Genomic DNA, 26,390 nt, shown 5'->3' on the forward strand with positions numbered 1-26,390 from the left:
AAAGTTAGCATGTGTTCAGTGACTGTCTGAAGCGTTAGTGAAGTCCACTGAGGGACGTCCAGAGGAGGGAACACCTCTAATGGATGCAGGCCGACCACAGAGCTCCGGGCGACGTGAGAATAAGAGCAGGAGGCTCCCAGGCCTCACATGCAGCTCCTTCCCTCTTTATTTCCTCCGTCGTGTCCCTCGGACTCTCTTCATCTCCCCTCCATCTCTCTCCTGCTGGCAAGACCGAGTTCCACTTTATTTTATTTCCTAGCAGCTTCTTTCACTAATGGGCTTGTTACCATGGAGACGGCTGCCCATGAGAATTTAACGTGTTCGGGCTGAGGACAGGAATTTCAGAGTTTCTGCTGTGGGATTAATTTCTCTTCCACTGCTGTTGAGTCTTATTATGCACATGGATGTTTTTTTTTTTGGAGGGAGGGAGGGAGGGACAGTATTCAGAGGCTTCCTGTCATGGTCTGAATGAGCCGAGGTTTTGATAGAAAGATGAAAGGGGTGAAGGGAAATCATTTTGATGCGGACACACACAAAAAAAAAAGTGGGGACACACTTATTGTCCCTGTGTCCAGACATAATATATGCTTCCAGTTCAGAAATCAAAATAAACGGGAAAGAAAACGTCTTTATTTCTATTCATGTGAAACTAAAAAACACAATAAACAGACCCAGAGCTCAGAACTGAAAGCTCACCTTGTGTAAATTACATCACAGCAACGAATTTATTACCTAAAAAGACACAGACAGAGGTTCTGCATGTGCTTTAGATGAAGTCAACTACAGTAACTCCTTCCTACTGTTTATTTACCATCACTCAGAATTTATCTGTTTGTAAGAAACTGTGAAGACAAAATACGGGGTCAACTTCATTTACGCTGCATCTCAAAGCACCACACACAGTTATGAAACTTATCCTAAAATAATGACCACGCTCATTTTAACACGTGCATCTATATATCAGTGTGTTTATCTGTCCTTTATGTGTCTCCTGCAGGTGGCTAACCAGGTGGTCCAGGCCCTCTTAACACAAAAGGTTTGTTTGTGTCTCTGCAGCACTGAAACAATGAAATAAATAAAAAAATTAATAAGAGGATAATAAAAAGAGGAAAAAGAAAATTTAAAACCATTTAGTGGTTTTGTCCTCAGTTGTAAGTAAATTAGAAGAAACTTTATTTATTTATTGCCCTTTTATAGACACTCAAATTAATCAAGAACATAACTGGTGATAATGAAAATATATTACGTTAATTACACATTTAATCCAACACACACTGTTTCTCCGCAATAAAGAGAAAAATGTGTAAAAGTAAAGAAAAAGCCAAAAGGAAACAACAATGCCTGACATTTATTTAACCTTGCAGTGGTGGGACATGATGCCATTGTGTTGTAACATTTATCAAATGTACTTTCTGATATTTTTATTTGGAATAAATAACCACTTGTCCTTTCCAAGTGGTTATCACCAAGTATTTCAATGCCATATTCTGAGTTAAGGGCTTCAATAATTCTGTTCAGTGTGGACTGTTTTGGATTAGTTTATATCACAGAATAGAATTAGAACATGCAGCGATAATCACACATGCAAAAGAAATACATGGGCAGTGAATGGACAGTTCTGCACAGAGTTTTAAGAGTAGAAATTATCATTTAAACTCAGTAAAAGCTGAAGAATTTACAAATGCAAATGTTAAAAGTGCTTTGAAAAATTGTGGCTTTTAGATAAATATGTGTTAAATGTGTGTCCTGTCCTGTAGCAGAGGACAGACCAGTTAGATAAAAATAAAACATGTAGAGGAAATGTTTAGTACATGGACAAACAATCAGGATACACAGGGTAACACAGCTCCAATTAATTGTTATTATATTAATCAGCAATACCACGTTTCATACGTTTCAGCTGATAAAATATGTTTTAAATTCATCACTGCAGGCAGTAATAATTTGAGTGAATGAGACCATGGTAAATCCAACATGCACATACTGAAAATGATGCATTTAGGTTAATTAACTCCTGAATTCAGATTAAAATAACATCCATCACCATCAGATAAATAGAAAGTAGAGCATAATAATCTCTATTCGCATCACAGCTGTTGATTTTTCCTCTTTTTTCTAGGACTTGAAAGAGGAATGTGTGAAACTGAGGACTCGTGTTTTTGACTTGGAGCAACAAAACCGCATACTGAGCGTCCTGTTTCAACAACGTGTCAAAATGTCCACGGTTCCCGTCTCCCAGGTAGGAGCAGATCAGCTCCGCGGATACAAACACACACTGACACAACCGCGGGTGCTTTGAGGCTGAACCTGAATCTTACATGAGCCGTGCTCCTCTTCTGAAGGTTACTGAGGAGCACAAAGAAGGAGAATACAACCCATAAAGTATTTAATTAAGATTATCGGCTGCTGCAGTTTTTACATGTGGATTTAACTTCTTCCTTCTTTCTCAAGCTGTGTAATTATTGTCACAGTTGCTTGCTTGAGTGTAAGTGATCAAACAGGCGTTACCGTCTCTCCACCCAGCTCCTCTCTTTCACTAATTATGTCAGATTTTAGTCTAATAGTGAGTCACACCTCTCATCCTGCCGTCGTTAGGAAACGGAGGAGTAGAAATCGTAGACAAAGCTGAACAGATTTCTCTAATTGGAAAGCTCTGAGCCGTAGAGGGAATAATTGGATAAAACCTGAGCCCTCCTGTACCACCGCGACAACCGATTGTTCAGTCGTTGCGCTCCATTGCTAACGGCGCTGTCGAGCTTTAAAGCTGCACTCACTGTTGTTTTTGTTCAGAGAGAAGATTAAATTACAGCGTGTGTTTTCACAGGTAAAAGCTCGTAGCTTTGCACCATCTTAACCTCCTGAGACCTTTATTGCAGCTTATTCTGCTTCATTTAAACCCGTTGTCCTCATTAGTGGACATGGCCGTGTAATAGAGAGACTCTGTCCAACTCAAACCATGGCGCCATGTTTGCTACATCAGAGGTTAGATTCTACAGTGTAACTCTTTGGGGCAGATGTTTAAATAAATGTCTTGTTTTCACCATTAATGGGCCTATAAATGTTATTACCAACGTCTGTCAGTATGTAAAAGGTCCTCACTTAAATATGCCAGCGTCTACTTCCTTTAAATATCTTAAATGAGCTTTAAAAGGTTTGTAGCTCAATCACCTCATCAGTCATGGAGCAAGTGATTTATTAGCAAGTTCTCATTTGAAGACGTTGGGACTTCATTGTTCTATCTTTGCTTAGTCATGTTCAGGTATTAAAATAAACAGTTTTAGAATATGTCACACATTGGTGACTTTATTATAATATAAATATTGAAAATATTTCAATTCTGTATTGAAATAATCCCAGTGTCCACATACAGTATGAGTACACAGTTTTATTCAAAAACTACTTCCTGTTGAGAGACGATGCTTAGGTTTTGTAGTTCTTGGATCCTACTGATCCCAAATATCTTGGAGAAAATAAAAATGCATAGGAAATAAACTGACTCGACAGTGCACACGCTTTTAGCTCATTCTCTTTAGGTTTCTTGGTTCTCATTTACCAACAGGCAACGAGTTTCAGATTTATTGGAGACAATGTGGAACATCTATGGAGAATCATTTCCATGTCTTTTGGCCTTGTCCAAAAATCCAGCATCTGAGATTAACAAAATAATGAAGGTGGAGCCAGATTTCTCTTTTGTTACTTTATATCTTGATACAAACACCTGAAACAGTCCTACACACGGATAAATACTTAGTGAAGATACTTTTGACAAGTAGCAGATCGTAGCAAATCGACCGCCCAAACCTGGACCAGTGGTGTAAAAGTAATCTATAGTATGGAGAGACTCACCTTTGTTTTAAGACTTGAAATAGAGAAATGTACTGAACTCTGGGAAGAATGAATCGTATGCACATTGTACTGAATAGTATGACACAAACACCATGATGCATGTATGAAACGCACTGTACTGCTTTTCTTTTCTTTGTTGTGACCAAAATAAAACAAACATATTAAAACAAAGTACCAAACAGCAAACAAAATCAGAAAAAAAGGCTAAAAGGAGAGGATATCGTAATGTCAGTGTCATGTATTAGTTCTGTTCTTTAATTTCCTGACAAATCAATTAGTGCAACTTTAAAGTGAGTGTTGTTGCCTCAGACACACACAGCCAGTCGCTCCAGCTGGTAAACAGTGATTATAACACATGCTTCCATCACTGGGGGACTCACGCAGCATCGCAAACATCTGTTTTCATGCTGAAATCTGGCACAAATAGAGAATAAAGTAGAACAGACTTCATTCTCATGTGCACAGATACAAGAAGAGACAAGAAAGTACAAGGTAAACATTTTAAATGGCAACACTTTTATCACTACACACACTTTGTGAAAGTATAAAAAACGAATATAAATGTAAAAGTGCACAGTGAAGTAGCTGCTCTCCAGTGTGTGAGCTGTGTGATGAGATTGTCTGTAGAGGTGTTAAGTGTTCATGGTGTGGATGCAGTGATTCCTTCCAGCCTTCATGTCCTTGGTTATTATCCCGATAGTGGCTGGAAAGAAACTGTTGTAAACGTGTGAGTGTTGATGTCTCTGGGCTGTGATGTCTCAGGTTGTATAAATAATTTCTAAAACATTAGAATAATGTGAAAAAGTTCAATATTTTTTGTCAGTCACTTCAGAAAGTTAAACCCATATAGTATCTGGATCCGTTACACACAGAGTGAAATATGTCAAGACTTTATTTCTTGTAATATTTTGTGTAAACTGCAAACGAGAGAAGTGTTGCAACCAGTTTTGCCAGCTGCTGTGACTGTTTGTTTTCCAAACTTTCTACCCACTCAGCATTTTCACTAGACACAATAATGATCCTCATGGCAGCGTTTTTTTTAAATGTAAATGACCCTTAAATATCAACAAATGTTTAACACTGCAGGTCATTATCAGGCATCCAGCTCCGATGAGGTTGTACTTCGGCCTAAAGCTCCTTTTATATGAAAATATGCAGTTTATAGTAATAAAACATGTGGTTTCTTATCACATATTAAAAGCCCTACAACTGAATTATTCAATAACCTGACTCAAAATAATGATTCAGGGGGATTTTATTTGTGCAAAATTAGCTTCCTAGTTATTTTCACCTCTCTTGCCCGTTCTGCTTTTTTCTTTTCTTTTCTTTTCTTTTCTTTTCCAGGGACATGTTATTCTTCAGCCACGTATCCAGTGTTTTGTCCTCTCCAAATAAATTACATGTAATATTCGGATAAAACTCCATTTTCCTACTTATTAAGTGAGTTAAAGTTAAACACCTTTTTTTCTTTGTCTCTCAATCCTTTTTCTTTTCCTGGGTTTTCTCAGTACGACTATGGCCTCCACATTATCACTCCACCGCTTCGTTTAGTATTTCAGAAGCCGTTTGAGAAAACTGCAATTAAAATATTTATATAAACTCAGCCCGTGGGAGTGGGAGTGTCTGTGCTTCCCGTCACTGCTGAAATTCCTTAATGTCCTTAATGTCAAGCCCTGGTTGCAACCAATGAAATAAAATAAAAGAAAGTGTGATAGTAAAAATGACTCCGTGAATCTGAGGGCAGCTGAAAATTCGACCATTAATATTTGATGAAGGATGACGGACGGATGGTTCTGAGCTGATCGCGGAGGAAAAATGGATGGCTGAGCCCAGCTTGTTAGCAATTTATTTCAGTTCCACATTCGAGAAGTTGGAAGCTGTATAGACGGAGAAATTGGCTTTTTTTTCTTTTTTTTTTTTTTAACCGTAATGACGATCGCTCGCTGTGACCAGCAGGAGTTAGTGAAGCCAATTACAAACACATGACATAAACCGTGTGCTGTACTATCGAATAGCTGCTCTGAAAACAGTGGTGCAGTGAACTCCTTGTCCTCAAGCTTTGATTATTTGGGATATATATATTTTTTTGGTTTTTATTGAGTAGTTACTATATTATTTAGTAGGAAGCAGAGATGGGATCAAGTCCAAGTCACAGGTTGTGTCCAGGTGAGTTTTACCTGCAGAATCTGGTCTTAATAAAAAGGAAAATGTCAAATAATAATATTATTAGCCAGTTTATCCAACCTCTTTAAAAAGTTTATTCAGTAAAATACAAGGAATCAAGCAAAACACAAAGAACTTTTATTAAAACTATTCATTATTATTATGTGTGGACCTAAAAACAGCCTGGAGGAAGTGAGAGAGTTCAGCCTGTGTAGAGTCAATGCAGACTTTTATGGCCTTTTCATACTGTGAATCTGTGAAACAAGTAAAAACAAGAATAGGACAAAAAAAAAAGTATTTTTTTTGTAATATTAGATAAAAAATGAAGTTCTTTGTGGCTTGAATGTGTTTTTATCTATTAACTTACTCCTTATTAAACCACATGTACTTAATTTATTCAGTTTTATAACCATATTTATTGTTTTAAAACTATATTTACCTGAGAGAGTGTTTCCCAACCTCTAGATCTAGGGCACATATAAATTTATTCCCTTGAAAAAACATATTTAAGTTCTGAAACTGCTACATCCATGCTCATATCAAGCTAACGTTAGCTAACTGCATTAGTTGCTACTTAACTCATCAAGGTTGCACCATAAACATCAGAGGGAGTCATCATTTCAGAAGCACAGAAAAGAGTTGTGCCTCTTTTTCTTTTTTTTTTAAAGTTTTGTTTGTGTCCGTAGGGAACGATTAATTAATGTCTCGCAAATACTGCCAGCGAAAACGTCCAGTGAGATTTCTATCTGTCTGACAAAACGTCTTCACGGAGAATGTGAAGTTATTTAGAAATGAACTGGAGCTAATTTTATGAGAATCGATGATTACGTGTTACCGGCTCAGATTCCACATGTGGAGTTTGAGATGATTGTTTGGTCTTTATCGTACGTCTGGGAGAATAAAACTTTCCTGAACTCCTCAAATCAAACTGAGATGATCATCATGCAGGAGGCAGGCGTTCGAGTTTTAAAGGTCTCTTTGGGTTGTGAGTGTGGCTCCTGATAATCTCTCACTATCTGCATTCATGGAGCAGGTTTGCTATGGAAGGATAAATTGATAATTAGCTCTACATCAGTGCAGCGATGCTCTGCTGAGTCTGTTGGAGAAGAGTTGTTGTAGCTGCAGAACCTTTTGTCCTGTGTCTGATTAACCAGGGTCTTATAGTAAAAATTAAGGTTAATATTCAGCTGTTTGACCTGCTGTCTTTCACCACTACTGGTGAACTTGGTTGGTATCTGTTTGTTGGTGTTGATGGTAAATTCCTTTAGACCACAACTCCCTGATTTCAGTGTTTCAGAAGGTTAATAACCCAACATTGCTGGTAGAAATGTGGAGCCTTTGATTCACAAACGCAGCGTTGCCAGTCTCAGAGGTTAAATTAGTAGTGGAACATACTTATCTCACACCCAAAGCTTAAATATTAATTATTAGTTGTATTTTTCACCAGTTAAATCGTTAAAAAAAAAAAAAAAAAGGTTCTGAGATATAAGAATAAAGTAGAGAAGTTCAATCTGGGTGAACAAAATATCATTATAATATTTTTGGATGTTTCTGGTAGGAAAACTTTTAGTGGTATCTGACGATGTACAGTATCACTCTTCTCTCCATCCCCATATAAAACCTTCCCAAACTATTTATTTTGCGGGCGCGGTGTGATCAGTTCCCAGAGGAGCAGCTCCAGATCATGGACTGGGTCGACCTCCAGGCCACAGAGACACAGTTCGTCCCAAATCACTGGAATTACCTTTCAAATATTAAATGGGACTAATCTTTCTTTACTTTCTTTACAACATGGTTCCATTGTTCTTCATTAGTTCTCTTTTGTCTACAAGAAGTTTGTTCTTACAGCCCTCGAGAAAAAGTTCTCTCAGCTCAACATCCAATGTCTGGAAATAACAACAATCACATCATCATCTATCTCCTGCAGTGTTTAGCTCACGTGCCCCTACGAGGACTTTAAGTATAAACTATTTGGCCAAAACAAACTTCTTTCTTGTTCTCGTAACCCGAAGAGTGAAAAGAGAATGTAACAGGCTTAAAGTCCAGGTCACTAGTTTATTGAACTCCGTATTGAACTCCAGTCGGCCTCAGAGTCCAGATGATCAACGTGATTGCTGTAACAAGAGCACATGGCCTCTGTGCTTCCACAAAGAGGGAGCAAAGAGAACAAAACCCATTAGACTCTACGCTCTGTTCCAGCTGCAGAGAGCACTTGAAAAAAAATGAAGCGCAGGTCATTTCATTGTCCCCATCAGTGAAGGGGAGAGTCAGCGATGGGAGAAGTGTTGGAGGGATTTGATGGTGAAGACATAACTCATTGGTTGTGTATCAATTTGCCCGATAAGACAGAGGTAATTATGTGTGAATTATTGAAATGGAAAATTTGTTTTTCTCTGCAAGTTCCGCTTGTTAGGTTCCTTAATCACTATGACAGCACACCTGTTTCTAGTCAGGATGACTGACTCCGAGCAAGGTCACAGCAAAACTGCTCACGACACAAAAGAGATAACAAGAGTGAGAACAACTCTTTGTGGGTGTTTTCTTTTGTAGCTGCTTGTAGCAAAGAAAACGAGAACATGTGGACGGTGCATGAATAGGAGAAGTACCTACCCTGTGTTCAAGGCCAAAGAAAAAAGCAGAGCAGCATCGGTTCTGCACTTTTGGGCTTTTATAGCATTTGATGAAGTGTCCTTCTCAGTTGACCTGGTAAAATGAATGCGTCACACAACTAGATTTTCCAAATATTATTAGGCCTATCGGATAAAATCCATCCTCTAATGTCTGGGAAAAAAATTTAAATTCATGACATATGAACGTGTATCTACGTGTGCAAACATTGGCTTCCATTGACAGTGTTAGCGTTAGCTAGAGATGGGCATCATTCATCAGCATCATTAGCTTTTACACTTAGCAAGTATTTTCCTGCCGACTCTTTACAGAGAAGGACGTGTTTCACATCACGTGACGACAAGGAAGACGTGTGGGTTCACTTCACTGCTAGAGACTAGAACAGCCAGTGGAGCCTGGTGGTGAAGTTTGGTGTCTAACAAATGCATAATACTGATTAAATATAACACAACAGGAAAAGAAATATCACCCACAATACACACAGTTACATCAGTTACAGGTACACTATACTTTTTAGTGCTCTACATCAGTGATTCTCAAATTATCTGGCTTTAGGACGCCTTTAATCAGCCGTTAAGACGAGCTGAGACCCAAATCAAAGCAACGTTTCTCAGATTTATTCACTATCATAGCTGGGGCTAATGCTACTCTCGTCATCACCAAAATTTAAACCAAACTCTTATAAGATATTTAAAAAATAGTTTTCTCCTCTTTCTTTGTGTGTTAGCAGGGGAAGACTTAGTCCTATTAGCCCCTGAAGTTTTGTTTTCACTTTATTTTTGTTTAGTGTAAAATATCGACTCTGTTGCTTGTGTGCAGACATAAGAACATCATTAATACACATGGCTTAGCTAACTGATTATTCCCTCGACCCCAGAGGATTCATTTTCGTACCTTTGTGCAGTCGACCATCGTGGAACACAAAGCCCGGTGTTAGTGATGGGCTGTCAGTGCGTTACGGTTTCATAGGATTAGACTGCGACTCTTCTGAGTATTTTATTAGTCTTGTGTCTCTGTGGCACCATTGTCTGTCACAGTGTTATTGCAATTCAGCATCTGAGCAACATTTTTATTTGCCCCTTTCAGGCACTTTGGACAGCATGTGATTTTGCTGTTGTGATGTTGTAAAAAACACATTATTTTCTCTTTCTGAAGTGTCGGAAAATATATTTGCTTTTGCCACAGGAGATTTAAAACAGATTCAGTTACAACAAAGCTCTAATTTGGAAATCATTGAGTACATTGCCTGTACCACCTTCCCAGAAACACATCATCCCTTCTTTTTGGTAAAGATAAATGTTGAAAATGTGAAGCAGCACATCTCGCCATGCTACAGCTGCAGCTTTGCGTCCTGCCCGTCTCCTCTCGTCTCGTCTCTGCTGACACCACAGAGCATCCAGAGCTTAGCCCGGCAGGCAAAACACTGAGCAGCACTGAAGTGGTGAAGATGAGGTGCAGAGAGCAAGAAGCATTAATGACCAGGAGCCTGAAGACATAAACTCTGGTTGAGACTGTTGCAGGTATGAATGTACCCACATATATGTGGACAGGGACACAATGGTCATGATGTGGACTCTACATGCCACCATATTAGATTTGAAATTAACCAACTAAGATGCAGTTGTAGTGCAGATTTCAGGTGTTAATTCAAGGGCTTGGACAATGAAAACCATTTTTAAACAAAGCCTCCACATTTCAGGGGCTCAGAAGTAATTGGACAAATGAACCCTGTGTTTGAACTGGTCAAGATCCTACTGCTGTTGGCTAGGCTAGTTAGCTGGTGTCTTCCTGCTGGTTTGTAGCTGCTAGCTGACTGCTAAGCTGCTGGTCGGTTTTTCAGTTGGACTGGGCTCCTAAATGTGTTTTACCTCAGTTCATGGCACAAGGGATTGTAACATCTTATGCTGTGTATTCATGGATTTATCACAGTACTTTATCTCAATGCTTACCAAGGTCACTGTCTTGAAACTGTTTCATTATTTAAATAGTTGCACAACATTTTTTGTGTTCCTGGTCAAAAGTAACCGATGTGACTTATTTTGCCCCAAATCTTGAAAACTTCATGTCTGAAGTGTTGAAGTCTTACCCATTCATTTTTGAGCAGGTCACCATGACTGTATTCAGGTTGAATAAATACACAAAATAAAAAAAAATAAAAATTCCAAATTTATTTTGTGTTCTGCAGCCACGTGTGAACAAAGTCATCGAATCTCATGACAAACAGATGAAATTAATTGAATTTTCTTAAGAGAGAAAATCAGTCAGACTTGACTGAACACAACAGGAGGTTTAAACAAAACCATAAACAAGATCTTAATTATATTTTAATGAGAATCCTTAGCAGGCAATGACTTCCTGAAGTCTGGAACCCATGGACATCACCAAAACGCTGTGTTTCCTCCTTTGTGATGCTTTTCCTTTACTGCCTTCAGTTGTTGCTCGTTTGTTAGTCTTCCTGCCCTAAGTTTTGTCTTAAAGTGCAGCTCGATCGGGTCGAGATCTGGTTAATGACTCTGTCATTGCAGAATAAACCTTTTTTTTTTGGCCTCAAAAAGCTTCTGCTGTGTATTTTGGCTCATTGTCCATCTGCACTGTGAAGCACCGTCCAATAAACTTTGGTGCATTGGGCTGAATCTGAGCAGAAAGTTTTTCCTTATACGCTTTAGAATTTATTCAGCTGCTTCTGTCACGTTGTCAATAAATACTAGTGACCCAGTGCCACTGGAAGCTCTGCATGCCCATAACATCACACTGCATCCACCGTGTTTAGAGAAGATATGATGGGATTTGGATCATGAGTCGTTCCAAGCCTTCTACATTTTCTTCCCATCATTCTGGTGCAGCTTGATCTTACTTGTCCTAGATCTGGGCTCTTCAGAAGTTCTTTGGTAAAGTTTAATCTTTCTGTTTTTGAGGCTGATTGATGATTTGCACCTTGTGCTGAACTTCTTTGTTCATTGTGGACTTAGATACTGATACACCTACTTCCTGGAGCGTGTTCTTCACTCGGTTGGATGTTGTGAAGGGTTTTTCTTTGTAAGGGTGGAGTGGATCCTACGATCATCCACCATCGTCCTGGACATTTTGAGCTCTCAAGGCCTCCAGTGTGTTTTTCTTTTCTCAGAATGAACCAAACTGTTGATGTGGCCACTCATCTTTCTTCTTTTTGTTGAACTAGGGATGGTCTGGAATTGGCTCCAGATCTTTTACCTGCTTAAATGATGTAAGGATTCATGAGGGAATATCCCATGCAGCCCATGAAGCTGCTTTTGAGTCATTTGTCCAATTACTTTTGGTCCCTTGAGGAAGTGGGAGCCGACGTACAATACAAAAGTGTGATTTCCAAGTGAAACCTAAATAACGTGGATTGTTTAAGTATGATTACCTACTGTTTGAATGCGGTGTCGCATCTAAAGGGCCCGTAGTGATAAAGGACAGAGACAATTGGTTTGAACAGTGATGTCCACTCAGACACCTACATGAGAGATCAAGGAACCAATTTTTCAGTCCTTTTTGAAGGTGTCGAACAGCCTTCAACAGCGAAAATAGGTTTAACATGAAGACTTCAACTTACTGGGACATCGCATTATTCAGGCTCTTTTTAGGTGTTAACAGACTAGAAATTAAACAGTAGGTAATAATTCAACTTATGCAGCATCATAATAAGCCATGTATAGGTGTTAACAGAGAATAATTAAACCCCTTTCGACATTCACTGTTCTGAGTGAAATGTCAGAATGGAAAAATGTCCTTTTCCATTTTATTTTATTTTTTTGATAGTGCAGTTGTAGTTCTGCTTTCTGCTATCATACTTTACAACAGTGTTGATTCTTTAGCACATTTTTACATTTTGACAATTTTTTTTTTTTAAATATTTGCAATAATCTAAATGCATAATGGATGGATTTTTCTTTGGGGGGTTTATAAGAGTCTTGGACCTGTCAATGATTAGTGGCGACATTGATCTTAATGGATTTTTGTTTTGTTTGTACAACATATTGTTACGTTGTTCCCATTTTTATCATTTTACACAAATATTTTAATCTACTTCAGTACTGATCACTTTTGTCCCTTAATGGTTGTTACACTCATCTTTAACGCTCACAAGAGAACAACATAACACTGACGGAAAGTGAAGCAAAAACCCCAAGGTGTATGTGCTGCAAGTAAAAGGTTTTGCATAAAGTGGGGGTGAAGGAGGAGCTGTCAGGGGTTGAGCCAAACAAATGAAATAAAGTACAACAAAAAAAGGCCTCGTTTAACACTGTCTGGGTGTGAAACAAAAGAAACAAAATGCCTGCCTATCTTCTCTACCAAGGGTGCTAAACAAAAGCAAAACCATAGCAAAACAATAGCAAAACAATAGCAAGGTACAACAAGCATGAGAGCAGAACAAGAGCAGCCAAAGAGCAACACAAGGAGTTGGAGGGTTTTTAAATCGTGTCTCTGTCTCTGATTGGCCAGCTGCTGAGAGGAAAGAGCCAATAGGATTCCAGGCTAGAGCTCCACAGGTGGCAGCTAATCTAACAATCACCTGAGGGAGACACACGCACACACACACACACACACACACACACAAACTTCCGCTCTCAGCACATAACAATGGTAACAACGTAACAGTTTTAAAATCAGGTCTTTCCAGGATTTTCAGGGTTAATAGCTGCAGCAGGATGCAGCCTGACACAGACAGACACACAAAAACACTTTAGGTAACAACTAAAAAAAACATGAAGAACAGCACGAGGAAAAACCTGCTAGAGCATCAAAAGTGAATCTGGAAACAGTTTACATCAAATGTTTTGTCCTGTTTGAGGATCAGGAGTCCACCTCCAAACCAGGGCTACAGATTCAGTACATCCTGAAATGCTCCTAAAGAAAGACACTGAACCCTGAGTCGCTCCCAGCGTCTGACACTTGCGTCTGAATGTGTGTGTGATTGTGTGAACCAGTGGGTGGATGTGTCATCGTGACTGTAAAACATGTAGAAAAGCGCTAAATAAATACGAGACCGATTACAAAGACTATTTTAGAAATGGGAATAATATTCTCTGAGAGATGGCAACATTGATTTTAATGGACTTTTATTTTGTTTGTACCAAACAAGCAACAAAAGCAAGATGTGTTACAAAATATAGACAACAAATATAATAAATACTTCTTCTTCTCTGGTGGTATAATAAAATGTAACTAGTATCTTTAAGTGTAACCAGCAATATGTGTGTGTCACTGTTCATGTTTATTGGAGAAAATCACGAGTGTTAATCATCTCATCTGTGAACTACAGGCATTATCAGCTGCCGTTCTATAACTACATCCAAGATAAAAATATTCGCTGCAGGTAGAAAACTTCAGAAGCTGACATGGAGCAAACTGGGAAAGACTGGATGACTCTCAGAGATGAGAGTCTGCCTCACAGCTACATGTGTTAGTGGATCCATTCGCTCCCATGTTGCTCCTTAAATTTAAAGTTTTCTTCTTTAAACATTGAATTAGCTGCTGCTAACGAGTCTAAGGCGAAGAAACTGGCTTCATAGAGATGAATGTTTAAAGAAGCTCCAAATTTAGACAGATTTTAATGATTCACGAGGGAAATTACTTGGTCATCGTAGCTTCGTTGCATTTAAAATCTGGCTTTGCAGTTACACTCACCCAGTCATTTATATTAACTTATATTTAAAGATGTATCATACATTTATTTATTTTTTTCTTTTCCATTCGGGCCTTTTCATAGAAGTCCCTGTTTGAGCTTTTAACTCTTTGAATAAGGTTTATATATATATATATATATATATATATATATATATATATATATATATATATATATATATATATATATATATATATATATATATATCTGATATATATATCAGAGACTTATTTCTTACTGTGATAAAAGTAACATGCAGGATGCAAACAGCTGTGTAGATCTGGAAAAGTATTAACTCTCAAACCAACTAGGATGTACTGTCTTTGAACAGGGCGTCATGACTGTAAGAGGACTCTCACTCAACCTGGACGGGTCTTTGTCAACGTGCAGGAAAAAAACAAAATCCAGGGGCAAAAGAAAAGATTTCTGCAAACTTGAATTTGTGCAATAGTTCATCAGATGTCAGAATATCAAAACTTTTAAAGTGGAACCAATGCACAAACTCAAATGTGCAGAAATATTTTCTTTGCCTTAAACTTCTAGCGTAAAATAGTCACATCTGAATTAATAGAAAATTATATTTACAAAGTACGAAAAACTATTTCCGCAGAATTGCTCCAAATTTGCCCTTGACTCTAAGCTCAGTGCCGCTCTGAGCGCTTTGTTAAACCGTATCACTTGTATCAAATCTCAGATACCCCTCGACATGATGACTGTAATTACTTTCACCATTAATCTGCACAAGCGTGGTCGAATGTGGCCTCGTCCCACCATGCTCTCAAAATAAAGGCCGGCGCAGATAATCAAATAATAGGTGAATATCAATGAAAGGACCAAATCACTCCAGTCCCCAGCCCCCTGATGCAATTATTTCCCATTCACATTAATTATTGCTAACAGATGACACTAATGACTTTGAGTGGAAGCTTCCATGGCAGCCTTGCAAAAGATCAATGCTGTTTTAAATGAGGTCACAACTCTTGACAGTTTTGGTTCACTCGGGATTGGAAATGGCACCAATGTGGCATGCCAGGGATTATAATACCAATGAGGCCTTATAACAGACTTGGTTTCTAACACAGAATGGAACGGTAAGCCACAACATTAGCTGTCTTCGGTAGTTAAGAATTCTAAATTAATCACAACTTTCAGTGAATTTAATTTCCTTCAATTAACTAAAAATGAGTGAATGACACAATAAATAAATCATGAGCACAAACCTGACCTGCCTGTCTGAGACCATCCTTTGAATTATGGTAATGAATGACATTTGGACTTTGTGGCAAGCTAATGCAAGGGTTGCTTACTGCTAGACATTTAAAAGTAATTAAAATAAATAGCTAGCACGGTATGAAAACCAATAAAGGAAGAAGTATAGAATTAAAATGCAAATACACAATATTGTAATAGATCAGAAATCAAAGGCCCGTGCAGCAGCAGACTGGATATCACTTCACAATTTAGTGCAATTTACAGGAAATATACCATAAACACATCAACTACCAGAGAAATATATCCAGAAATTCAGTTGCTTTTAGTTTTATCTTTAAGGATAGAAAACGCTTTACTACTACTTCTGTCACCTAGTCTGTTTCAAAATAAAATGCATGAGATAAAATATTCAGCTTAATGTTCTTTCAGAGCTTTCATTTCTTTTCTTTTTTAAACTAAATATATATTGGCATTAATGTGTATTACACACAGTTTCATTTACATCAGATTCTTCTTTGATATATACATGAGAAATATCAAGATTATGCAAGAAATAGCAATTCAACTAATAACAGTTGGGTAAACATCTCAGGTTCATTGGATTGTTTCTGATATTTCTCTGCACAATTCACGTTTGGACATTTCTCCTAAGATTGACAGTGATTCACATCGGTAAATTTAAGTGTTCATTTACGGGAGACCATCTTATACGGAAAATGTCCATCTTAAAGATGAAGGTGTTCTGTTATCTTCTCCATTACACACACCTTCTTCACTCTCTCATACCACTGAGGTGTATCACTTATCATTCTCCTTGCTATCAAAACTAGGACATGCAATAGAAACAGCTTCTGTTTTTTTTTCCCCCAATCTTCCCTTAGGAAGAGATCCTGTAATATGAAATGTAAGGTTCAGAGTCAGTGTTCAGTATCAAAAGTGATTTGTGTGTGGTGTCCTATCTGATGGAAGCTTTCATTTCCAATCTGTCTATGTCACTTTACCTTTGCTTTAAGTATTTTGTATTGAAGACATTTTAGGGAGAATATTCTGCAATGTCTTGTCTCTACAAGGTCCTATTTTCAATAAGTGCACAAAACTATTTAGTAAAGACTTGAATAATATGTTTTTCTTTCTTCTGACACTTTCATGTGGCCAGATGCCTTGGGAAATAAAAAAAAAAGGCTGGTGAATAATTTGAGTCAAGGGATACTACTTCGTTTTGTAGTCACTAACCAACACAAATGAAGTCGTCACTGTGCAGTTCAATTTTAAATATTAATAAACAGCTCACACACCGAGCCGCTCCAAGCTTAATTAAAAGTTTAAATTCAGATGCGTTGTTTCAAAATGTGACATCATGGTGTACCTGCAAGACACGTGGCGAGATGGAAACACCACAACAGTGGTTTTAAAACAGGACTCATCTAACTAGTGAAGCGAAAAATGCCATTACATTCCTCACTTAACCACTGAATGGAAAGAGACGGCTGTGTATCCAGCATATTGATTCTCTGGGATCTGTGGCAGAGACGAACGGAGAGCTGTGGGGTCTTCTCGTAGGCTCCAGAGAGAATCCACTGAATATTATATCAGGAATTAGGTGGATTAGCAAATTCTGGGTTCACAGGTGTGGATTTCATAATTAAAATGAGCTGTTTCATCGCTGTCATGTTACTGAAGTTCACTTTCTAAATGATTTAGAGCGCTCCTGCATCTCTCTACATTGCATCAGTTTGATTGTTTATTCTTTTATCTTGCAGGAGGTCCAAAGAAATGGGAAAGCAGGTATTCCTGCAGGACGTTGGCCCAGCCTGCTGAGCCTCACATGCCCACGCAGTAGTGGTAGCGGCAGTGGCAGTGAACTATCACTATCCAGTGCTTGTAGTGAATACTCCAGTGGCTCGCACACTTGGGCAGAGGGACGTGGCTTCTCCAAGCAGGTAGGTTTTACACATCATCAGTAATATTCTTTTTTTTTGTTTGTTTGAGGTTTCAGGAAACATTTAAAGTGAAGCACTGATGATATTCCAGTGACTGTAAATATCTCTTGTAATGCACAGTGTGCCACAAGCCGGGACAAAAGGTTGAGTACGGGATCAGTGTCCAGCAATCATTCAGCGCCCATTGAGCAAGCAGACCTTGGATGGAAGGAGGGCCACATTTTGAAAGGTCTGAAGCGCCTCCAAATGCACAGCTCCAAAGAGGCATCCTCAGTTGCATCTGTGCCACACTGCAAAGATTGTATGACGTCAAATGAGGGCATATATTCTCTTGGTGTCAAAAGTGGCCAACAAGGAACTCCAGCCAAGCCAGTAGTCTCTCCAAGTAAATCTTGCAAGCCTGTAGCTGGGACTGGTACCCTAGACTCTGATGATGCAGACGACGAATCGCCGGAATTACCAAACAGGGAATCCGGCGAGCAACCAACTAAAGACCTTCTTTGCTTGGACAAACTGGATGTCACGAGGGACGTTGACAAAACATATCAAGAGGACCCTGTGAAGCTTTCAGGGAGTTCTGGTCTGTTTCCCTCACCTGTTACAGACAATGTTTTATTTTTGGAGGCTCCTTCAGTCAAACCTGGTGTAAGTCCAACTGGTAGCTTTACACAACTAGAGGACAAGGACAAGGAATCACTAGAAAAACACAAAGCATCAGGCATAAAGTTTAGTGACAAAAACAATAACCAAGAAAGACCTACTGACCGAAAATCCAGACTTGATCATGTCAAAAGGCCCCAGGGAAGACTTATCATCAGGCAAATGGAAGCAGGAGCAGGTGATGTTGGTTTGTCTATCCAGCATACCGCCACCAGAGCTCTGAGCTGCATGAATGAAGCCAGGCAGCGCAGCTCGTCAATGGAGGTTCCTCACTGCAGAGATCAGGCAAGTCAAGCTTGTGGTGAATGCCAGGACTTCGCCGTCTCTGAATCTCCACAGCGGAAACCGAAACCTCAGCTTTGCGACTCTGCAAGGAAGGCTTTCATTCTGCGGAGCAAAAGTGCAGATGGAGCACAAGAGCAACCCAAGCAGACACATTCTCCTCTGCATCAAAAGCTTATTAAAGGTCACAGGTCCAAGGGACAGACAAACACAAACCCTACAGGGCACAGCATTCCCAGCAAAAGGACAAATCTAAACAAGGCACATGGTTCAAGCAAGGGAACGTTATCCAAAGCTGAGAAAAATGGGGATTTTGTCATGTCATCTAACTCCAAGTCACTTGAAAGTGTGCAACAGCGCTCTCCCCTTGCATCCCCTGTGAAAAATCCAAAAACATTTAAGTCTGCAGGGGTCAACGAATGCTCAAAGAGTCCCACAAAATCCTCCTTGCAAATCAATAGGCTTCAGTCCTGCAATGACACAGTGGAAGAGGGAATCTATGACAACTTACCCTGCTCGCCAAGAAAACAGCAACCCCAAGACCCCCACTCAGAACCTAGGTCCCCATCCCCACCGTTGGCCCCAGGCCGAACCACTTCTCTTCTCCTTAGACCCGGCGCTGACAACTTACAGAAAGATCAAAAATTTGCAAATCAGGCTCAGAGCTCCACCACAAAAACAAGCACCTCCAAGACACAATCAAATCAGCCTTACTCCGATTTACAGCCTCAACAATCCAACACCATAAATGACAATCAACACACAGCCCTACAAATAGGTGCTGAAGGTAAACCACCGAAAGATATTCCTACAAAAATCTACCATAGCCACTCATCTAAGATACCACCTGTCTCCTTAGTTCAAGAATCTCAAGCTTCAGAGTCAGCCCCATTATCCACAGACAGAACTGCCACATGCCACGATGAAAAAGGAGTTCACTCTATAATACCAAGTCAGAACATCTTGCAAAGATCCCAGCAGAGCATTAGCGAGCCAAAACTTTCAGAAGTATTGCCTCCAGTGTATTCTAATGTTTACTACCATGGGATTGCGAATCCCCAGACCTCCACCTCAAAAGCTGTAAAAAGGACTCTTCCCGTGAATGCTAAATCTCACGAGGCAATTTCTGGACAAGAATCAAGTACCTTTCTCATTTTTGGCAGGCAAAACAAAGACAATGCAAATTTCACAACAAAAAGTGTCCAAGCCTTTCAAACTTTTACATGTGATCCCCAGATGATACATGATGGCGGTGCACATGACAAAGCCCGCAGAAAGATTGATACCCGCTGTAACTCACTTGACTCTGAACCTGTTCAGCCTGTTGCATCAGACAATGGGATGATGTTAGACTGGGGGTTTGATGAGGAAGGCTGGCTGTTTAAACGCTCTGTGTCCGTGTCTACCAGGCCTCCTCTTAAACCAGTAATGGGCATGAATGGGGCCAAGGCTCGTAGTCAGAGCTTTGGTGCACGCTACATGGACAGACCAAGCTTCAACCGATCTGGAAAGGTCCGCACTCAGATCAAAACACACTCAGGGAGCTCCCTGAACTCCCTTGGTGATTTCCTCCCAGGAAGTTTGAGCTGCTCCAGTAGTTACCATTGTCCAATGAATCGATCCCTTTTAAACAATTTCTTGATAGAAGAAGGCCTGGCAGTTCCCTCACAGCTGGGCTCCTCCAGTGAAAGACTTCAGAGTCTCAAGCTACAACGAGAGCAGGCTAGACGCCTTCAGATTGAGCAGCAGTTTTCAAGCGCCTTTGGGGAGCCAGTGTCCGAAGAACCGGAGAGACAAAGCACTATAACCACGATTGAAGAGAAGGTGATGCTTGGCATCGAGGAGAACTTGCACAAGTCTCAAGAACAGGAGAAAACCACTGAAGTGAAGCAAAAATCAGGCTCAAGCTTGGCAAACTGGTTTGGGTTTCGTAAGAGTAAGCTTCCTGCTCCAAGCAGCAAAAAGACTGATCCACCAAAAGTCAAAGAAGACAAGAGGGAGCAGAAGATAACATCACTTCTTGGAGGAAAGCAGACAAAGTCTGACAAAAAGAAGGACAGAAGAAAAAGTGATGGAAAAGACTGGTAAGTAACCATACTTTGTGAAGTCTTCATTGGCATCCACAACTCCACTTTGATAAAGTGCATGTGTTCATAGTTTTCCTGTCTCAGAAGGCAAGGGTCATTCTTCATCAAATGGTCTTAGACACATTTGTCAGTCTCCTTAGCCTGGAGACCCGTTCAGACACCTCCCATATAGTAGATCACAGTGGGAGGATAATTTATTAGCTGAGCATCTTGGGCATTTTGAGTCAATTTCACACAAAATCAATCAGTTTGTTGACAAACTGTTTTCTTTCAGCTCTGTGGGCAGAAGAGAGTCTCATGATGCAGTGCGGGCCTGCATCTCAATGCCCTGCCCAGGGATGTCCCTGAGTGAGATACAAGGACACAGCGACATTATCAGTGACCCAAAGGTAAATAAACCATTAACGTATTCAAAGAAGAGGTTCTTTGTTCGGTTGGAGGTCAATTCTGCTGATAATAATTCAACCAGGATGAGAATAGTAGAACTAGGTGAGAGGTAAGTGATGCAGCTAAAGAGATGCAGGCAGTTTGTTTGTTTCTTTGAGCATCACCGAGGCCGTAAAGCTTCTGTGGAATCTGAATACTTCGTACCTGTGAACTATGAGGCAACATTTTACAGCTCTAGAAACCCATCACAATCACAAATTTATGCCCTTTCTTCACAAAAGTTGGTAGAAACACAGCATTCACTTTTCAGAGTGATCCACGTGTGCTGTCAGTTATATGATTTGCTGCAAAAAAAAAAAAAAAGTTGCGTCAAACAGTGACTCTCAGCTGATTTACAAAGTGAGATGTACTTAAGGTTAATTCCAACAACTGTCCTTCAAAACCTCTTACACCCTCTTTCATCATTTTGTCTTTTGTTACTAACTATAATTTGAAGTCTTCCGGTTTATTTCGGCGTATTTATTCATAGAATGTCTCATTAATTTAGATGTTATGTCGAGTAAGTAGAGTCAAAGTGTCTGCAACCTAATAAAAGCTTCTTAGACATAGTTTGATATATTGCATTACACGCACAATATATTGTGTACACAAATGTTTCTGTGGTGAAATGCTTGTGGAGGACCTGAAGTATGTCTCAGTGCCATGTGTCTTTAACATGATAGGGTGTCTATGTTAGTGGAGATAACATGAGAGGTCCATGTTATTCTGATCACATTTTGATTGCAAATGTTACAAGTGCCAAACAATCCCTGTAAAGAATGACTTCTCTTCTCTTTCAATACAAAAATACAAAGATGCAGATGATGAACCGAAAAGCTGATGGTGAAAATGGATCCACAGTGAAGAGCCCCAACCAGGATTCAGTTATAGGTAACACCGTCTACTCTCTAACCATCGCCTCAAATAGTGATAGATCCCTCTTGAATATATAATATAATATGAGCTAGCTCAGTTGCAATGTCTCCTCTGAAGCATGATAGCGTTAAGACTGTATCTGTGCTTACCGTTTTACAGTCTGCAGACAGAAGTGAAGACCAAATATGACTGATTTGTGTAAGTCATGAATGAATCGTGGATATGCTATGAGCAGTCAAGAAAACATGCAAAGTGCAGATTTATTTGTCAGTTTGTGCTTTTTTCTCCACCATTCACATGTTCATGTTCTTTGTTCTATGTTTATATTGATTTATTGTTTTGGGCGACAACTTGAATCGGGGGCAGTTAGAAACCATTTTAACCGCTAGTGGATTTTTTTTTATCATGCAGATTTTTATGTGAGGACACTGTTTGTAGGTTTGACCTCTCATCTTCACAGGTTCATGCACTCAGAATTTGCATGCATGGACTCATCCAACTAGGATTAACCTGTTCAGGGAATCAAGTCTCCTCCTGGCCAGACTTAGCAGAAGTAGTGGACTCGTAATGAATTTGCATAAATAGTTTTTCTGTGGAGCACAGGACTGTTGGAACCCAAGACAGGTCTTACCATACAATGGCAATAATAAGGTGGACTGAGCATGGAAAATGAAAATTTAAATCCTAGTAATTTGGACAAAGTGGCTCACGCTGGTGCTGCACAGAGCAGGCTGAAGAGCAGTTGCCTAATTTTCTGAAACACTTTTTTTTAATGATACCAGTGGAAGTGCTCTGGAGATATCTCAACAAATATAAATTGGATGACAATTACATTTTATCCAGCTATTCATCGCCTGCAGAGTCTCTCTTTTATACGTTCAAATCAGATCTGACTGTTATTGGATCAGCTGTCATTGTAATGTTAATTGTGGGGCGACTCCACTCCACTTGTTTGTTTTGGGGCATGTTTTACAAACTAGCTAAAAGTAGAGCTGACAATTTAGTTAAAAACAAGGACAAGAGAGAGAAATAAAGGGACAAAGTGGGAAGTAAAAGTAGACGGCAGCTTATTAAACTTGTCACATCTCTCAGGTAGAGGGCTGGTAACAGACTGCTGATATTTCATTGGACTGCGCTGCAAATATCAAGCACGTTTGATACGGACGGACGCCTGGCCTCAGGGGTTAATCAGCTCATTAAAATTTCAGCTCTGCATCAGCTTAGCGCGGTTATCCAAGCCACTGCTGAGTGAGTTGACTTTGCCTTCAGCTGCGAGCGGATTTACACCATCCAGACGTGGCACAAACTCGTTGGGAATGATGTCGACTGAGCACTTTTCATCTTGATGCATCAAAATAAGGAGAGGCGTCCATTTTTAAAAATCAGATCTTAGTTTCCTTTTAGTTGTTTTAAAAAGACAAAGTAGCATTTTTTTGGCAGCTAACCTGTTCCAACGTCACTGGGACTCAATCCACAGCTCATAGAGGAGATTGTATTTGGTTTGATGGTCATTGTTTAGTACTCTGACACCATGTCTACACTGGTGTGAGGTCGAGCCCCATGTACAACAAAGTATTATGCATCAAGCCCGAAGAAAATTGATTTTATGCATAAAAAGTAAAACTGTTTTCACTTGCCTTCCCACGCACAGACTAAAAGAGAATTCCAGCCTATTAGCATCGATGCAAAGAATGAATCTAAAAATCAATCTGTCGTTGGTAACTTTAATTGAAATTTGTTTTCACGCTGGTGAAGGCTTCACTTGCAACATGTTCTGTCCCTTGAGACTTTGCTCCTATTTTTCTACTGAACTAGTTTAATATCTTTTTCTAATCTGGTTTTCTGCCCGTCTTAATGTGTAGAATCATATCTCTGACTCCGTTATCTTTTTAGGTATTTGGCATCAGTAGGACATAAGAAGTATAAAAACTAAGCGTCATATTTCAACAGGAAGGAGTAGTTTTTGTCCTCATATGTGGACACTGGTATTATTTCATTATTTATATTATTATAAAGTCATTAATGTGTGACAAAATATAAAACTGTTAATTTTAATACCTGAACAAGACTGAGCAAAGACAGAATTGCCAACAATTAAGTCATCAAACAGTATAAAATTTGTTAAATGTCAGCGTCATATCAAACTAGAAACATTAATAAACATAAATAAATAAGTTTTAACCGTAGAACTTGATGAGGTTTTGTTCCTCGTCCACTTTTGTCCTGTGATCGTCTGTAGAATGAATCCGATGAACTGACCGACTAGTGAGTTGATCCTTTGCTACCACTAGATGACAGACTAAAGCGTCCACTAACGAGGACAATGAGTTTAAATGAAGCAGAATAGGCTGCAATAAATCCTAAAACTTAATGTCCCCATATGAGGACGCAGGGTCTCAGGAGGTTTAGAGTCTTGCTTCGTTTCAAATGCAGCTGATGTTCACTTGCAAGGAAACCTTTGCCCTTCTCATACTGTTTTCAGAAAAGTGTTGTGTTGTGTTGTGTAGATTGTGGTCCAGTACTGTGACCTGTGGAGATTGGGTTCCTTTAAATTTACTCAGTACATGTCCTTAACTGAACCCTGTCTGCTTAAAATTACTGAGTATTCTCATGTGTTTGCTTTACTACTTTCAAATACAAATATCAGAAGATCATTCTGCGGTGGCTTGTGACAATAAGCATGACAGTTATTAATTGACCCCCCCCTCCCCCATTTATGTGACAGGATTGGATTTTTTTGGAGTCATAGATAGATATATCCAAAATTCCCTCTGTAAATACCTGGAAATGTACAAAAAATATACAAGAATTTTGAACCTCACTTTAGTCATTATTCATATTTTTGTTCTGGAAATACATGCAAATTAGAGCATATTTAAGTAGATAACTCCTCATTTGCATATTTAAATATAAATTCACAGAAAACTTATAATTAAAAAAATATTGTATTTATGTGAGTAATCAACTGGAGAAGTTTCATGGTGATGACATTCTTTCACTTATTCATCTGTAGTGTCTCTGCATCAGAGAAGTTCTTTGTTGTCTTTGTTGTCTTCAGGTCTGTAAATCAGTCAAACTGGTGCAGTCTAGTGTAAATCTCCAGCTACGCTTTAGATAAGATGTGTGTGATGTTTCCACAGCTTTGTTTTTGTATCCAAATTTTTTTTGTTGTTGTAACACTCCAATAATTTGTTAATTTGATAACTTAAGCAGAATAACAAAGTAGTGAAGGAAACCCCAGAAGAGGTCTGTAAAGTCTCATGTTTTAATGACGGGGAGCAGCTGTTGCCTCAGCTCCACTGTGCGATCGCCTTCAGGTTTCCAGCTACAGGCTACGTAAACCTGCATCATAACAGACTGAGGACATCTTTCCTTATTTTGATTTTGTGCACGCACGATAGATGAAGTCTCTGTTTTTGGATCAACGTAACATAAAAAAATAAGCGGATAACTCTGAAGGCATGACGTCAAACAATGCAAACTCTGTGTGTGCTTGACAGCTACGTTTGATATATTGTGAGTAAAATACACACATTAGCTGTGTATTTGGATTGTCGTATGCCATTATGTGCATTCCATGTTCACTCGTGTGGCCCGTGCATGCTAGAAGTCGCACACCCATCGAACAACATTTGTGATACAAAGCAGTGGTTCAAGTGGGCTTCATTCGAAGTGGTCGGGTGTAAACAGCAAAGAGACCATTACCCAGCCTTTTCACTTCTTATATTAGATAATAATTGGATTAATGAACTGAACCACCGTTTCACGACTTGGCTTTTAAGAGGAGACCAAGTATGACAGTGAAAAGAAAAGAACAGACTCACCATCTGTTTTCAGAACTGCTTTGAAATGACTGAGATGACTGATTAGAGCTCAGACTCAGAGTAAATATAATGTGGCCGTAGTCGTCAGGAGACATGAGGGTGACACCTGTGTGATACCGAAGATAAGATCCGTCATTACTGACTGACAAACATTGGAGGCTCTTTCACTGAGTCGCTTATCATTTCTAGAGCAGTGACTTTTATCGTAGTTACAGCAGAGAATGATGCTCATGCATATTACTGCACCGTGCATGATGTTTTTTAAAGGTAAGCGCCACTTCAACCATGGTTGCCCTGTTGCATCGTTCCTGTTCTGCATCCTTTCCTCTCCCTCCCCCTAAACCTGAACCACTTCAGCTGTTCTCCTTGTGCCGCAGGCTCTGGCTGCAAGATGCGAACGTTGGACAGTGGAATTGGGACCATCCCCCTCCCTGAATCCTGTTCCTTCTTCTCCTCCATCCTGCACTTCCTCCCCAAATCCTCCTCGACCCCCGAACAGTCCCTCAGTCCTCCCAGTGTCCCCGACTCCTCCAGCGAGGACGTGTCTCCTTCCCCGTTGCCCCGGTGGAGGATTCCCTCCAGCTTTAAGGACAGCAGCCATGCCGGGGTGCCGAACTCCTTGTCCGACTCCTCCATGACCCATATCCAGTCAGTGCCTTTCCCCACTGTGGCCTTCCTCCAGCCCATCCAACCCCTGTCTGAACGCATTGTGACCTCTGCCAGTGTGTGTGATTCCCAGAGCAGGCTACCCAGACCACCACCAGGTACAGTAACGCAACACATATCCAGATATGTCCTT

General features: G+C 39.7%; 1 protein-coding gene across 4 annotated transcripts in view; it reads left to right on the forward strand.

The window, feature by feature from the left end:
• Positions 1–26,390, forward strand: part of LOC125017783 (nck-associated protein 5-like) — a 63,900-nt gene that overhangs the window by 29,987 nt on the left and 7,523 nt on the right. For 2 of the 4 annotated variants that reach the window (XM_047601268.1, XM_047601269.1), the window contains 7 exons: positions 998–1,036; positions 2,120–2,239; positions 17,257–17,436; positions 17,557–20,462; positions 20,740–20,854; positions 21,707–21,782; positions 25,969–26,355. In XM_047601268.1, the coding sequence (XP_047457224.1) occupies positions 998–1,036; positions 2,120–2,239; positions 17,257–17,436; positions 17,557–20,462; positions 20,740–20,854; positions 21,707–21,782; positions 25,969–26,355 (3,823 nt within the window). Of the gene's footprint in view, positions 1–997; positions 1,037–2,119; positions 2,240–17,256; positions 17,437–17,556; positions 20,463–20,739; positions 20,855–21,706; positions 21,783–21,926; positions 21,966–25,968; positions 26,356–26,390 lie in introns of those variants that run through there. The other 2 variants (XM_047601271.1, XM_047601270.1) reach the window with 2 other exon arrangements.

The sequence above is a fragment of the Mugil cephalus genome, chromosome 12, assembly GCF_022458985.1.
Source record: "Mugil cephalus isolate CIBA_MC_2020 chromosome 12, CIBA_Mcephalus_1.1, whole genome shotgun sequence".
In the NCBI taxonomy this organism is placed as follows: domain Eukaryota; kingdom Metazoa; phylum Chordata; class Actinopteri; order Mugiliformes; family Mugilidae; genus Mugil; species Mugil cephalus.